General features: G+C 43.8%; 1 protein-coding gene across 4 annotated transcripts; it reads left to right on the top strand.

The window, feature by feature from the left end:
• The first annotated feature begins 1,872 nt into the window (after positions 1-1,872).
• On the top strand, positions 1,873-15,783 carry LOC110504979 (acidic fibroblast growth factor intracellular-binding protein B). 4 transcript variants are annotated; one of them, XR_005041246.1, is made up of 11 exons: positions 1,873-2,221; positions 8,973-9,057; positions 9,179-9,377; positions 10,006-10,132; positions 12,404-12,504; positions 12,612-12,745; positions 12,905-13,013; positions 13,197-13,260; positions 13,544-13,634; positions 13,813-13,910; positions 15,412-15,462. XR_005041246.1 is itself a non-coding variant. In XM_021583896.2 (11 exons), exons 2-11 carry the CDS (start codon positions 8,973-8,975, stop codon positions 15,479-15,481), a joined length of 1,074 nt encoding a protein of 357 aa, XP_021439571.1. In that variant the 5' UTR covers positions 1,874-2,221; the 3' UTR covers positions 15,482-15,783. The 4 variants fall into 4 exon arrangements, 3 of the variants coding, with proteins under 3 accessions (XP_021439571.1, XP_036826368.1, XP_036826369.1); XM_021583896.2 differs by having other exon boundaries at positions 1,874-2,221; positions 13,544-13,630; positions 15,412-15,783; XM_036970473.1 differs by having other exon boundaries at positions 1,922-1,974; positions 13,544-13,630; positions 15,412-15,783.
• Positions 15,784-16,154: the final 371 nt, after the last annotated feature.

Raw genomic sequence — 16,154 nt, 5'->3', positions numbered from 1 at the left:
TTGGTCTTCCTTTACGGTAAAATAATAGCTTACACTACTTTTATTTCATTTTATTTTGTGTGATGTCATTTCTTTCGATGGAATAGCTTATACTACGTATTGTATCCCGTCGAAATAAATGACATCACACACAATTTGAATGCATGTGTTAATACTATTCATTTTGTTTAGGCTGTATCACATTTGTGTTCAAATCTACGGGCAGAACTACAATAATTTATTCGGAATATATAGCAATCATATCACATACCATTGTATATTTGTATTCCATATATATTTGTTAAATACCTCCCCACAGGACCCCACTCTCCACCCCCTCCAACCATAGGCCCACAAACGCGCACACACACACACGCACGCACACACAACAGAATATGACACACACGCATCAGAGTCACACTTTGACACAGAACAATAAGTGAATCAGAGTTACAGTGTAGTCTACACAATTTCAAATACACAGATGGAAAGTGTGACAAAAGGTTTAAGCATGGGGTATTTGGCCACATCCTTCCGCCCTTCATTCCAGCTCTATTGTTTCAGTGAGGCCATAACAATATAGGGTGTTATACAGGGACTGGGGGAAGCAGGGGATGGAATCAGGGTGAGGTTAGCTAACAGAAGGGCTGGAACTGGGAGAGGGTTGGTTGGTTGGTTGGTTTGCAGTGAGGTGTAAAACAAAAAGACAGTTGACTGTGTACTTTTTCTCGTTTGTAATTTTGAAGGGCACAGACAGATACAGCAACAGGAGGATGGGAGGGGCGAGGAGAGGGATTTGGTGGGATTTATTCAGATAAATCTCTGCAGGGAAAGCATGCGCAAAAACACACACACACCATAATTCATCATAGTAGCTATCTACTTTTTAACATTTTATTTGTGTTTATTATGGTAAAATAACCGTTCTGATATTCTGTTTTACATAATATAATTGCGTATGTTTTGTATATCAACATATAATTTGACTATATAAACTTGTGCAACATGTTCTCATGTAGGTTACATCATATTTTTCATAGATTGTAGTATTCCACATGTTTTGTTGTTGGAAATAAGTAGTTCAAAGTGTGCTGCTAAAAAAGTTAAATATGGCCGCTATACCAGATATGAAAGAGGAAGCGAGACACTCTATTCACTGTTTTTGTTTGTTTGTTGATTGAATGAAAGCCAATGAACTAAGTAGAACAGACCCAGCTGCTTTAGAGAGACATAGTAATGGCGTCCTTTTGTAGGCACTAACTCTGGGAAATGAATGGCGTTTTTGGATAAACGCCGAAAATAAAGTATGTGGTAAACACAGGTTTAGGAGATCTTATACGTTTTGTTCTATGAGATAATCTTCATCAGCTAACGTCACTTTTTGTGGATTTTGAAGCGTTTATGTAAAAAAAATATTGTATATTGTATAAAGGTCATGTTCACTGACTGATATTATCTTATATAATAAAACGTAGGCTATTAGATATCCTTAGCCTGTGTTAACCTCAGACCTTATTTTCGGCAATTATCCCAAAACCCTATTTTCCCCACTGGAATGGCTGAAGGAACCAGAGGTAACTAATTTCCGTTTTTTTAGGACCCACCCCGTTAAATTGACCGGAACTGATAAAAACATGTTATGGTAAACAGCCAACCATCTTTGACTATACTCATAGAGATAGATAGAGGACTCATCTTAGTATGTGTGCCATTATAGCATTTGTGACAGCATGAGCAGATCCATTGAGGCAATCTCCATTTTGAAGTAGTTAATTTTCTTCTTCACGATTGGCCGGTCCCTTCTGATGACCAAGCCAATGAAGTTGGAAGACCCGCCCAGCTGAATAAATTAAAATGGTGGAAGCCCTCAATGGCGCTGCCCATACGAAATGGGCCACTAGACGCTTCTATCATTCTCTATGGGCTATACCAAACATACTTATCTGGCTATATAAAGATACTTCCTGTAAAGGCACAATAAAGTGTTGTTCACAGGTATTTTCTTCCGTTTATTTTTTCGAAAAAAAGGCTTCGTTACAGCATTAGCAACGGATGACAATGTATCCATAGTTTATAGGAGCTTATTATCCGTTATATTTTTAGATAATAATGAATTATCTAGCTAGCAACGTTAGCTAACGGTAGTATACCAGTTCTGGACAGCCGGGATTATTACTCATCCTACTTAAAACGCGTAGCTATATTATAACAGTCTAGAATATTGGAACCTTAATTTAAAAAGGTAAGTATCATCTTGTTTAGTCAGATAATGTATACAGTTAATGTAATTACAAGTAACTAACGTTAGTAAAACATTGACTTTTTTGTACAGTGCAGGAAACCTGACGTTGAATTCTACGTCGGGGAGAAATTAGCATTTTAATCAGGAAAGTTTCCCCTCACAACCTCTACAAACCAGAATGTTGAATAAAAATATATTTAAAAGTACTTTTTGCCAGTCTTTTTAGCGTGTAGGAATGTATAATTACAAACTTTTCAAAGCGCTGGTAATTTATTCCATTCAGATTTCTATCACCTGAAGCATGTGCAGAAAGAACCATGTAAACACGAGCTCAGTAAGTATGCACGAGTCACCTGCATGTATTTGTATCTTGTGCACATGCTTCAGGTGATAGAAATCTGAAGGCACTAGCAGGATTTTGAAAAGTTTATGTGATTATACTTTCCCCATGGATATACACTCATTGGCCAGTTTATTGGGTACATCACCCCCTTCATGAAAATATATCCCACAGACAGTGAGTCACCTGGCCATGGCTGGCACCATATATATTGAACCTTTTAATTAACTAGGAAAATCAGGGCCAATTGTGCGCTGCCCTATGGGACTCCCAATCACAGCCAGTTGTGATACAGCCCGGGATCGAACCAGTGCCTTAGACCGCTGCGCCACTCAGGAGCACTATATAAAGCAGGCTGACCGGCCTCCTGGGCTGTTTGCCTGACAGTGTCTATGGTTTACTGAGAATGGTGCAACAGTCCTGTGGGCGAAACGGATTGTTGATGAGAAAGGTCGAAGGAGAATGGCAAGAATCGTGCAAGCTAATAACGGCGCAGAACGACATCTCGGAATGCACAACTCGTTGGTCCTTGTCACGGATGGGCTATTGCAGCAGATGGCCACACCGGTTTCCACTCCTATCAGCTAAAAAAAACAGAAGAAGCGGCTATAGTGGTCATGATGAATCCTGGTTCCTGTTGCATCATGCTGGTGGCAGTCAGGATTTGGCGTAAGCAGTGTGAGTCCATGGCTCCATCCTTCCTGGTGTCAACCGTGGTGGTATGGGGAATGTTTTCCTGGCACATGTTAAGTCCCTTGATACCAATTGAGCATCGTTTGAATGCCATACCTTGTAGAATCCATGCTCCAAATAATTTGGGCTGTTCTGGAGGCAAAGGGGGGCCCGACCCGGTACGGACAAATGCCAAAGAACGTTAAAATGTAATTTTATTCAACATTCTGGCTTGTAGAGGTTGTGAGAGAGAACTTTCCTGATTCAAATGCTCATTTCTACCTGACATCGAATTTAATGCAAATCAATGTCGGGTTTCCAGACAAAATCTAGGCTTACAAAGGAGTCGTTGAATATGGCAATTTTCCTTTAAATTCAAGAAGCAGCCATTCAACTTGCCATTAACCAGCTTTTCAAGCTTAATAATATCAAAATACATTCAGTACTTACCAAAGAATGGAGTTTTGCTGAGAAACTGTCGTCAATTGTGCCGTTCCGGCCTGTATTTACTCCCAAAAAGGTCTAAATAAAAAGTTACATGCAACCGACAACATGCCATGTCTGGAACAAATCTATTTTTTTTGAGTAAGTGCAATTGCGTCAAATCCACCTATTCTGCACCTGTTGCAATATTATTGGAATTAAAATACACTAAATAAAGCCTATCTAGAAATATACAATCACTGTAAAAACGTACCCTATATTGTTACTTAATCTACTTACATTAAATATTATTGCATCCATGTAGCGCGGGTGAAACAACAGATTGATATGACGTTCATACTGTTGTAGGTGATCAAATCAATGACCGTTCCTACTGCTGGATCAGCCAAGAGGTGCACACTTGCTCAAAAACAATATTTAGATTATTTCCAGGCAAAGCATTTTTTCAGTTGCATGTAACTTTTTCTATTGAGATGTTTTTTGAGAGTACATACCGACCGGAATGGCAGTAATGACGATAGTTGTCTGTATTTTGACATTTATTAAGCTTGAAAAGCTTGTTAATGGCAAGTTGAATGGCTGCTTCTTGGGCCAAAGGAGAATCTCCATATTCAACGTCTCCTGTAAACCCAGATGTTGGTTCAGTTGCAGAGTCGCTATGTACAGTGCATTCGGAAAGTATTCAGACCCCTTGATTCCCCCCCCCCCACATTTTGTTACTTTAAAGCCTTATTCTAAAATTGATTAAATATATACACTGCTCAAAAAAATAAAGGGAACACTAAAATAACACATCCTAGATCTGAATGAATGAAATATTCTTATTAAATACTTTTTTTCTTTACATAGTTGAATGTGCTGACAACAAAATCACACAAAAATTATAAATGGAAATCAAATTTATCAACCCATGGAGGTCTGGATTTGGAGTCACACTCAAAATTAAAGTGGAAAACCACACTACAGGCTGATCCGACCTTGATGTAATGTCCTTAAAAACTAGTCAAAATGAGGCTCAGTAGTGTGTGTGGCCTCCACGTGCCTGTATGACCTCCCTACAACGCCTGGGCATGCTCCTGATGAGGTGGCAGATGGTCTCCTGAGTGATCTCCTCCCAGACCTGGACTAAAGCATCCGCCAACTCCTGGACAGTCTGGTGCAACGTGGCGTTGGTGGATGGAGCGAGACATGATGTCCCAGATGTGCTCAATTGGATTCAGGTCTGGGGAATGGGCGGGCCAGTCCATAGCATCAATGCCTTCCTCTTGCAGGAACTGCTGACACACTCCAGCCACATGAGGTCTAGCATTGTCTTTTGCATTAGGAGGAACTCAGGGCCAACCGCACCAGCATATGGTCTCACAAGGGGTCTGAGGATCTCATCTCGGTACCTAATGGCAGTCAGGCTACCTCTGGCGAGCACATGGAGGGTTGTGCGGCCCCCCAAAGAAATGCCACCCTACACCATGACTGACCCACCACCAAACCGGTCATGCTGGAGGATGTTGCAGGCAGCAGAACATTCTCCACGGCGTCTCCAGACTCTGTCACGTCTGTCACATGTGCTCAGTGTGAACCTGCTTTTCTGTGAAGAGCACAGGGCGCCAGTGGTGAATTTGCCAATCTTGGTGTTCTCTGGCAAATGCCAAACGTCCTGCACGGTGTTGGGCTGTAAGCACAACCCCCACCTGTGGACGTCGGGCCCTCATACCACCCTCATGGAGTCTGTTTCTGACCGTTTGAGCAGACACATGCACATTTGTGGCCTACTGGAGGTCATTTTGCAGGGCTCTGGCAGTGCTCCTCCTGCTCCTCCTTGCACAAAGGCGGAGGTAGTGGTCCTGCTGCTGGGTTGTTGCCCTCCTCCTAAAAATGAAAAACATAAGTATTCAGACCTTTTGCTATGAGACTCAAAATTGAGCTCAGGTGCATCCTGTTTCCATTGATCATCCTTGAGATATTTCTACAACTTGATTGTAGTCCACCTGTGGTAAATTCAAATTAATCAAATCAAATTATATTTGTCACATGCGCTGAATACAACAGATTCACCTTACAGTGAAATGCTAACTTACAAGCCCTAAACCAACAATGAAGTTTTAAGAAAATACTGTAAAAAAAGATAAAGAATAACAAATAATTAAAGAGCAACAGTAAATAACAATAGCAGGGCTATATACAGGAGGTACTGGTACAGAGTCAATGTGCGGGTAATTGAGGTAATTGAGGTAATATCTATCTATGTAGGTAGAGTTATTTAAGTGACTATGCATACATAATAACAGAGTAGTAGCAGCAGCGTGGGGGGGCGGGGGGCATAGTCTGGGTAGCCATTTGATTAGATGTTCAGGAGTCTTATGGCTTGGGGGTAGAAGCGGTTTAGAAGCCTTTTGGACCTAGACTTGGAGCAGTTTATGACGGGTGGCTGGAGTCTTTGACAAGTTTTAGGGCCTTCCTCTGACACCACCTGGTATAGAGGTCCTGGATGGCAGGAAGTTTGGCCCTGGTGTAGTACTGGGCCGTACGCACTACCCTCTGTAGTGCCTTGCGGTTGGAAGCCGAGCAGTTGCCATACCAGGCAGTGATGCAACGTGTCAGGATGTTCTCGATGGTGCAGCTGTTAAACCTTTTGAAGACCTGAAGACCCATGCCAAATCTTTTCAGTCTCCTGAGGGGGAATAGGTTTTGTCGTGCCCTCTTTACGACTGTCTTGGTGTGCTTGGACCATGTTTGTTGGTGATGTGGACGCCAAGGAACTTAAAGCTCTCAACCTGCTCCACTACAGACCCGTTGATGAGAATGGGGGCATGCTCGGTCCTCTTTTTCCTGTAGTCCATAATCATCTCCTTTGTCTTGATCGCGTTGAGGGAGAGGTTGTTGTCCTTGCACCACACTGTCAGGTCTCTGACCTCCTCCCTATAGGCTGTATCATTGTTGTCGGTGATCATCACTGTTGAAATCACTGTTGTCATCTGCAAACTTAATAATGGTGTTGGAGTCGTGCCAGGCCATGCAGTCATGAGTGAACAGGGAGCACAGGAGGGGACTGAGCAAGCACCCCTGAGGGGCCCCTGTGTTGAGGATCAGTGTGACGAATGTGTTGTTACCTACCCTTACCACCTGGGGGCGGCCCATCAGGAAGTCCAGGATCCAGTTGCAGAGGGAGGTGTTTAGTCCCAGGGTCCTTAGCTTAGTGATGAGCTTTGAGGGCACTATGGTGTTGAACACTGAGCTGTAGTCAATGAAGAGCATTCTCACATAGGTGTTCCTTTTGTCCAGGTGTGAAAGGACAGTGTGGTTGCAATAGAGATTGCATCATCTGTGGATCGGTTGGGGCGGTATGGAAATTGGAGTGGGTCTAGGTTTTCTGGGATAATGGTATTGATGTGAGCCATGACCAGCCTTTCAAAGCATTTCATGGCTACAGACGTGAGTGCTATGGGTCGGTAGTCATTTGGGCAGGTTACCTTAGTGTTCTTGGGCACAGGGACTATGGTGGGCTGCTTGAAACATGTTGGCATTACAGACTCAGACGGGGAGAGGTTAAAGATGTCAGCGAAGACACTTGCCAGTTGGTCAGCGTATGCTCAGAGTACACGTCCTGGCAATCCGTCTGACCCTGTGGCCTTGTGAATGTTGAACTGTTTAAAGGTATTACTCACATTGGCTGCGGAGAGCGTAATCACACAGTTGTCCGGAAAAACTGATACTCTCATGCATGTTTCAGTGTTATTTGCCTCAAAGCGAGCATAGAAGTGATTTAGCTCATCTGGTAGGGTTGTGTCACTGGGCAGCTCCCGGCTGTGATTCCCTTTGTAGTCTGCAATAGTTTGCAAGCCCTGCCACATCCGACGAGCGTCGGAGCCGGTGTAGTACAATTTGATCTTAGTCCTGTATTGATGCTTTGCCTGTTTGATGGTTCGTCGGTGGGCATAGCGAGATATCTTATAAGCTTACAGGCTAGTCCCACTCCTTGAAAGCGGCAGCTCTACCCTTTAGCTCAGTGCGAATGTTGCCTGTAATCCATGGCTTCTGGTTGGGGTATGTACGTACAGTCACTGTGGGGACGATGTCATCGATGCACTTATTGATGAAGCCAGTGACTAATGTGGCGTACTCCTCAATGCCACCGGAAGAATCCCGGAACATATTCCAGTCTGTGCTAGCAAAACAGTTCTGTAGTTTAGCATCTACGTCATCTGACCACTTTACAGAGCCAGTCACTGGTGCTTTCTGTTTTAATTTTTGCTTGTAAACAGCTATCAGGAGGATAGAATTATGGTTAGGTTTAAAGGTCCCCCCCCGGTTACATATTTAACAAACTGAGAGAAATTTGGTAAAACTGATTTTAGTTTCCCTGCATCAAAGTCCTCGGCCAGTAGGAGTGCCGCCTCTGGATGAGCGTTTTCCTGTTTGCTTATGGCGGTATACAGCTCATTGAGTGTGGTTTTAGTGCCAGTATCGGTCTGTGGTGGTTTGTAGACAGCTACTAAAAATACAGATGACAACTCTCTAGGTTAATAGTGTGGTCTACAACTTATCATGAGATACTCTACCTCATGCGAGCAAAACTTCAAGACTTCCTTAGATATCGTGCACAAGCTGTTGTTTACAAATATGCATAGGCCCCCGCCTTGTGTCTTACCAGAGGCTGCTGTTCTATCTTGCCGATGGAGTGTATAACCCACCAGCTGTATGTTATTAATGTCGTCGTTAAGCTACGATTTGGTGAAACATAAGATAGTACAGTTTTTAATGTCCCGTTGGTAGGATATATGTGCTTTCAGTTCATCCCATTTATTTTCCAGGGATTGAACGTTAGCTAACAGTACTGATGGCAAAGGCAGATTAGCCACTCTTCGCCTGATCCTCACAAGGCACACCGATCTCTTTCCGCAAAATCTCAGTTTCTTTCTCCAGCGAATGATGAGGGCCTGTTCGGGTGTTTGGAGTATATCCTTCCCATCCGACTCATGAAATAAAAATGATTTGTCCAATTCGAGGTGAGTAATCGCTGTTCTTATGTCCAGAAGATGTCCAGAAGCTCTCTTCGATCATAAGAGATGGTAGCAGCAACATTATGTACAAAATACGTTTATATTCTTCCCTTTGTCATTATGGGATATTGTGTTTAGATAGGAAAAGGCTGTAATGTAACCAAATGTGGAAACAGTCTAAGAGTATATATACTTTCCTGAATGCACTCTAAGTGGTGAATAATATTCCACAGGTATCGTGACAAGTGAAATGAAAACGTTGACGCTTTAAAACCATATTTGTCTTGTTTCCACTTAGATGTCAGTGGAACTCGATGTGTTTGTGGGTAACACCACCATTATGGATGAGGAAGTCTATCAGTTCTGGCTGGATGGTTACACAGGTATTGGCCACAACATTCACCAACTCACACACACACATGACAGGACCATCCATAAAAAAATACTTAATCGATATCTCTAACATAAACCTTGAATTCTGTTTCCTTTCTGCCCCATCCTCAGTGAATGATGCAGTGAAGGTTCGTATGGAGGGAGGGGTATTGGAGGAGTGTGAGGCCAGTGCTGAGGTTTTGCGCAGTGACACCATGGACCAGTACAGAACCTTCCAGATGTGTGAGCGCCTCCTGCACAGCCCCGCCAAACTGGCCAATCAGCTGCTGTTCCAGATCCCACCTCATCGCCAAGCCATGCTCATAGAGAGGTGCTCCATCCTGAAACACTTTTTTTTTTTTTTTTTTTTTACATTATTTTTTTTTTTACCCCTTTTTCTCCCCAATTTCGTGGTATCCAATTGTTGTAGTAGCTACTATCTTGTCTCATCGCTACAACTCCCGTACGGGGAGACGAAGGTTGAAAGTCATGCGTCCTCCGATAGATACACAACCCAACCAAGCCGCACTGCTTCTTAACACAGCACGCATCCAACCCGGAAGCCAGCCGCACCAATGCGCCGGAGGAAACACCGTGCACCTGGACACCTTGGTTAGCGCACACTGCACCCAGCCCGCCACAGGAGTCGCTGGTGCGCGATGAGACAAGGACACCCCTACCGACCAAGCCCTCCCTAACCCGAGCGACGCTAGGCCAATTGTGCGTCGCCCCACGGACCTCCCGGTCGCGGCCGGTTACGATAGAGCCTGGGCGCGAACCCAGGGACTCTGATGGCACAGCTGGCGCTGCAGTACAGCGCCCTTAACCACTGCGCCACCCGGGAGGCCTTGAAACACTTTTTAACGTCTTATCTTTCTCTGCCTTAAACGTCACCTAATCTGTCTCCCTCTCCTCCCTCTCGCCCCTCTCCGCCCTCTCGCCTCTCTCTTTCTGTAAAGGTACTATACGTTCGATGGCGTGTTTGTACGAGAGGTCCTTGGGAAGAAACTCTCGAAGGGGACCAAGAAGGACCTGGATGATGTCAGTGCAAAGACTGGTGTCACACTGAAGAGCTGCAGGCGGCAGGTAGCAGAAACCTCAGCGAGACATCTCCATTAACAATGACTACATCACGGAACTGTAACATGTCCCAAGGGTGAAATTGTCTTAGACACACAGTACTGCTGTATACAAAATACACTGTACATCAATTACTTCTTGTTTAGCCATATACAGTCCCAGTCAAAAGTTTGGACACACCTACTCATTCAAGGGTTTTCTTTATATTTACTATTTTCTACATTGTGGAATAATAGTGAAGACATCAGAACTATATGTGCTACTGAAATAGCACATATGGAATAATGTAGTAACCAAAAACAGTGTTAAACAAATCAAAATATATTTGAGATTCTTCAAAGTACCCACCTTTTGCCTTGATGACAGCTTTGCACACTCTTGGCATTCTCTCAACCAACTTCAACTGAAATGCTTTTCCAACAGTCTTGAAGGAGTTCCCACATATGCTGAGCATTTGTTGGCTGCTTTTCCTTCACTCTGCGGTCCAACTCATCCTAAACCATCTAAATTCTGGTGATTGTGGAGGCCAGGTCATCTGATGCAGCACTCCATCACTCTCCTTCTTGGTCAATATCCCTTACACAACCTGGAGGTGTGTTGGGTCATTGTCTTGTTGAAAAACAAATGATAGTCCTACTAAGCACAAACCAGATGGGATGGTGTATTGCTGCAGAATGCTGTGGTAGCCATGCTGGTTAAGTGTGCCTTGAATTCTAAATAAATCACAGAAGTTTCACCAGCAAAGCACACCCACACCATCAGACCTCCTCCTCCATGCTTCACAGTGGGAACTACACATGCAGAGATCACCCGTTAACCTACTCTGCGTCTCACAAGGCAGTTGAAACCAAAAATCTCAAATTTGGACTCATCAGACCAAAGGACAGATTTACACAGGTCTAATGTCCATTGCTTGTGTTTCTTGACCCAAACAAGTCTGTTCTTCTTTTTTTGTTGTTGTTTTTTTCTCTCTCCAATTTCGTGATGTCCAATTGGTCGTTACAGTCTTGTTTAATTGCTGCAACTTCCCTATGGACGAAGGTCGAGAGCCGTGCGTCCTCCGAAACAACCCAACCAAGCCGCACTGCTTCTTGACACAATGCCCACTTAACCCGGAAGCCAGCCGCACCAATGTGTCAGAGGAAATACCATACACCTGGCGACAGGGTCAGCGTGCACTGTGCCCGCCCCGCCACAGGAGTCACTAGTGCGCGATGGGACAAGGACATCCCTGCCAAACCCTCCCCTAACCCGTACGACACTGGGCCAATTGTGCGCCGCCCCGTGGGTCTTCTGGTTGCGGCCTGCTGCGACAGACCCTGGACTCTTAACCCAGAATCTCTAGTGGCATAGCTAGCCTTAGACCACTGGGGAGGTCCAAGTCTCTTCTTATTATTGGTTTCCTTTAGTAGGGGTTTCTTTGCACTCTGAAGCATTTATTTGGGCTGCAATTTCTGAGGCTGGTAACTCTAATGAACTTATCCTCTGCAGTGGAGGTATCTCTGGGTCTTCCTTTCCTATGGCGGTCCTCATGAGAGCCAGTTTCCTCATAGGCTTGATTGTTTTTGCAACTGCACTTGAAGAAACTTTCAAAGTTCTTTACATTTTCCGAATTGACTGACCTTCATGTAATGATGGACTGTCGTTTGTCTTTGCTTATTTGAGCTATTCTTGCCTTAATATTGACTTGGTCTTTAACCAAATAGGGCTGTCTTCTGTATACCACCCCTACCTTATCACAACACGACTGATTGGCTCAAATGCATTTAGAAGGAAAACAATTCCAAAAATGAACTTTTAACAAGGCACACCTGTTAATTGAAATGCATTCCAGGTGACTACCTCATGAAGCTGGTTGAGAGAATGCCAAAAGTGTGCAAAGCTGTCATCAAGGCAAAGGGTGGCTGCTTTGAAGAAACTCAAAAATAACATCTATTTAGGTTTGTTTAACACTTTTTTTTTTTTCTTTGTCTTTTTTTTTGGGGGGGGGGGGTTATTTCATAGTTTTGATGTTGTCACTATTATTCTACAATGTAGAAAATATTAATGATAAAGAAAAACCCTTGAATGAGTAGGTGTCAACTTTTGACTGGTACTGTACGCCACTCACAGAATAAGGGAATATGCTAACACAGCTCAGCTCAACATTAGTGAGACCGTCCTGCCTGTACAGATTATATGAGCTACAGAGCTCGAGACACTGTAGTTCTAAGACCAAATGCCACTGTTTTTCACATGCACACTAAACCTTTTCTGAATGATCCCCTTTTCTCCCAGTTTGATAACTTCAAGCGTGTATTCAAAGTTGTGGAGGAACTGAAGGGACCCCTGGTGGAAAACATTCGTCAGCACTTCCTTCTCTCTGACAAGCTGGCCAGGTAAAAGTAGAATTTACTATTCAATTTGATATAATCTTGTCATTTATTTTGTACACTTTGACCTCTTTTAAAAAACAAAAAAACTCCCCTGCATCTCCTCTTCTCAGGGATTACGCTGCCATTGTTTTCTTTGCCAACAATCGCTTTGAGACGGGGAAGAAGAAGCTGCATTATCTTACATTCCAGGACTTTGCCTTCTGTGCAGGGCAGCTCATCAGCAACTGGACCGTGGGAGCATTGGGTGAGTCCCTAATCAATTGACCTGCAGTTGTGCACTGCAATCATTCCCGAGTCCTTATGAGGCCCGCATTAATTGGAGTTATGTTTCTTTTTTTTTACTGTCACAGCACTGTTACCTAATACGGCAATATCAGATGTCTGAAGTAGTTTGTCTTCTCAGATAACATGGTGGAAGACATGGACGTGGATCTTGAGAAGGAGTTCTTACAAGATCTAAAGGAACTGAAGATTTTAATTACTGACAAGGATCTGCTGGACCAGCACAAGAGGCATGAGCGTGGTCCATTAGTTATTGATTGCCTGATATAGTTTCCTGTCAATAATTCACTTTTTTCTTTCTCTCCGTATTTTTTTGTGTATATTGTATGCGTTTCAATATTATGAATGACAATATTCAGTAGTATCCCTCATGCCCTTGCTCCTGTTTCTCTCATTCCCTCCGCCCCACTCAGTTTGGTGTGCACGGCTCTCCGGGGGAAGACCAAAGCATTTAATGAGATGGAAGCCAACTTCAAGGTGAGTGACGACACATGCTTGTGTTAACCAACAGGACTGCTAACGCTTCAACAGACCACACAGTTTCATAGAAGGTGATGTCCAGTCCCGCCTACTACAAAAATCTGTAAATCAGTCCATAGAAAGTGTGGTAACCATGGTTATATGGGGTCAAATGTGCACACCAATTGTCTTATTCAAACAGTTCACTTGAGTTGAATTATTTCTAAACTGCTGTATCAAAAACCTTTTCAAATTATTTGATAATTATTTGAAACAACCTCTACTCTCTCTTCATCCATAGAATCTCTCCAGAGGCCTTGTCAACATCGCTGCCAAATTAACCAACACGAAAGACGTCAGAGACTTCTTTATTGATCTGGTGGAAAAGGTATGTAAGTAAATCATTAGTAATATACATTAGTGAATGTTTTTAGTCAGAATATTCAACTCTGGCTCTGGCTTATCAGGCCAATAAGGTCTATAGACTTTTGTGCTACCCATGAGACTGGTGTAATCTCTCTCTCTCTCTCTCTCTCACTCTCTCTCACACTCTCACTCTCACTCACACAGTTTATTGAGCCGTGCCGGTCAGACAAATGGACAGCAGGAGACATGAGGCTCTACCTCACTCACTACACTAACTCTGCACACATTCTTGACACATTCAAGTGAGTAACATATTACCTTTGTATATGCAATGTATTTATAACATGGACATCCCTTCAAATGAGTGGATCTGGCTTTTTCAGCCACACCTGTTGCTGACAGGTGTATAAAATTTGAGCACACAGCCATGCAATCTCCATAAACAAACATTGCTTTACTGAAGAGCTCAGTGACTTTCAACATGGCACCGTAATAGAATGCCACCAGTCAGTTTGTCAGTTGTATGCCCTGCTAGAGCTTCCCCGGTCAACTGTAAGTGCTGTTATTGTGAAGTGGAAACGTCTAGGAGCAACAACGGCTCAGCCGCGAAGTGGTAGGCCACACAAGCTCACAGAACGGGGCCACCGAGTGCTGAAGCGAGTAGTTCCAAACTGCCTCTGGAAGCAACGTCAGCACAATAACTGTTCATCTGGAGCTTAATTAAATTGATTTCCATGGCCGAGCAGCCGCACACAAGCCTAAGATCACCATGTGCAATGCCAAGCGTCGGTTGGAGTGGCGTAAAGCTCGCTGCCATTGGACTCTGGAGCAGTGAAAATGTGTTCTCTGGAGTGATGAATCACGCTTCACCATCAGGCAGTCCGACAGACGAATTTGCCAGGAGAACGCTACCGGCCCGAATGCATAGTGCTGTAAAGTTTAGAGCAGGAGGAATAATGGTCTGGTGCTGTTTTTCATGGTTCAGGTGCCGGGGGAAGACACTACAGCATAAAATGACATTCTAGACGACTTTGTGCTTCCAACTTTGTGGCAACAGTTTTGGGCAGGCCCTTTCCTGTTTCAGCATGACAATGCCCCCGTGCACAAAGTGTGGTCCATACAGAAATAGGTTGTTCGAGATCGGTGTGGAAGAACTTGACTGGCCTGCAGAGAACCCATGACCTTAACTCCATCGATCACCTTTGGGATAAATTGGAACGCTGACGTCAGTGCCCGACCTCACGAATGCTCTTGTGGCTGAATGGAGACAAGTCCCTGCAGCAATGTTCCAACATCTAGTGGAAAGCCTTCCCAGAAAAGTGGCGGCTGTTGTGGCAGAAAAGGGAGGACCAACTCCATATTAATGCCCATGATTTTGGAATGAGATGTTCGACGAGCAGGTGTCCACAGACTTTTGGTCATGTAGTCTATTATGCTGCCTGGCATGCATTAAGGGCCTGACTGTTTTTAGTGTGTGCTTGCATAATGTATGTATTTCATATCCCAGTTGTCACCAGTGGGTGTCACTGCATCTCTCTCCATGTGTCTTAAACTATAGTTACCTTGTTTCTCGCACAGCCACTCTGGAATGTGGTTAACAGTTTACACAACCCTGCACCACGACACACTCAACAAATACATATTTATCAGACAACCATATTATAATAGGCCTCTCATTAAACTGAATAAGCAAAGATCGCTCCATATTATGGAACTTGGCCAGCTCTCATAATGAGAATTTGTCTTGAGTTTTACACGTTCCACATATCTCTCTTTCTCTCTCTCTCTCTCTCTCTCTCTCAGACACCAGGTAGTGTGGGACAGGTACATGGGAGTGATCAAAAGCTGCATCCTCAAAATGTACCATGACTGAGATGTTGCCTCGCTCAACTTCCTGTCCTCTTTATATCTGAGTCATGTTGTCTTTTTTTTTTTCTCCTCTCTGCAGTCGTCATATAAATCCTCCGCTCCCTCTGTCAGATGTTTTCCTCCAATCCTAGTGCCCACATTTCTCCTTTCTTTGTCTTTCTGCTGTTTTGTTTACTTTCCTTCCTCCCTCTTTTCACTCTCACTCCTCGGTCTGTTCTGACACCCTACTCTGCAATGTCATCTTGCATATCATATCATCTGTGTTGTGTACTGAACAACAATATAAACGCAACATGTAAAGTGTTTGTCTCAAATTTTGTGCACAAATTTGTTTACATCCCTGTAATTCATCCACCTGACAGGTGTGGCATATCAAGAAGCTGATTAAACAGTATGATCATTACACAGGTGCACCTTGTGCTGGGGACAATAAAAGGTGCAGTTTGTCACACAACACAATGCCACAGATGTTAAGTTTTGAGGGAGTGTGCAATTGGCATGCTGACTGCAGGAATGTCCAACAGAGCTATTTCCAGAGAATTAGATGTTAATTTCTCTACCATAAGCCGCCTCTAACCGGCCTCACAACTGCAGACCACGTGTAACCACGCCAGCCCAGGACCTCAACATCCGGCTTCTTCACCTGCGGCATCGTCTGAGGAGGGGTAGGGGGTGTG

The sequence above is a fragment of the Oncorhynchus mykiss genome, chromosome 31 (genome assembly GCF_013265735.2).
Source record: "Oncorhynchus mykiss isolate Arlee chromosome 31, USDA_OmykA_1.1, whole genome shotgun sequence".
NCBI lineage: Eukaryota > Metazoa > Chordata > Actinopteri > Salmoniformes > Salmonidae > Oncorhynchus > Oncorhynchus mykiss.
The sequence above is the reverse complement of the archived record's forward strand: the minus strand, read 5'-3'. Positions and strand labels throughout refer to the sequence as shown.

What these genes read in the sequence shown, in the direction of transcription:
- LOC110504979 (XM_021583896.2), top strand. Translation starts at nt 8,973, where the DNA reads ATGTCAGTGGAACTCGATGTGTTTGTGGGTAACACCACCATTATGGAT. An exon ending in CTGGCTGGATGGTTACACAG is followed by an intron (nt 9,058 to 9,178) that starts GTATTGGCCACA and finishes CCCCATCCTCAG; the next exon opens with TGAATGATGCAGTGAAGGTT. An exon ending in TGAAGAGCTGCAGGCGGCAG is followed by an intron (nt 10,133 to 12,403) that starts GTAGCAGAAACC and finishes CTTTTCTCCCAG; the next exon opens with TTTGATAACTTCAAGCGTGT.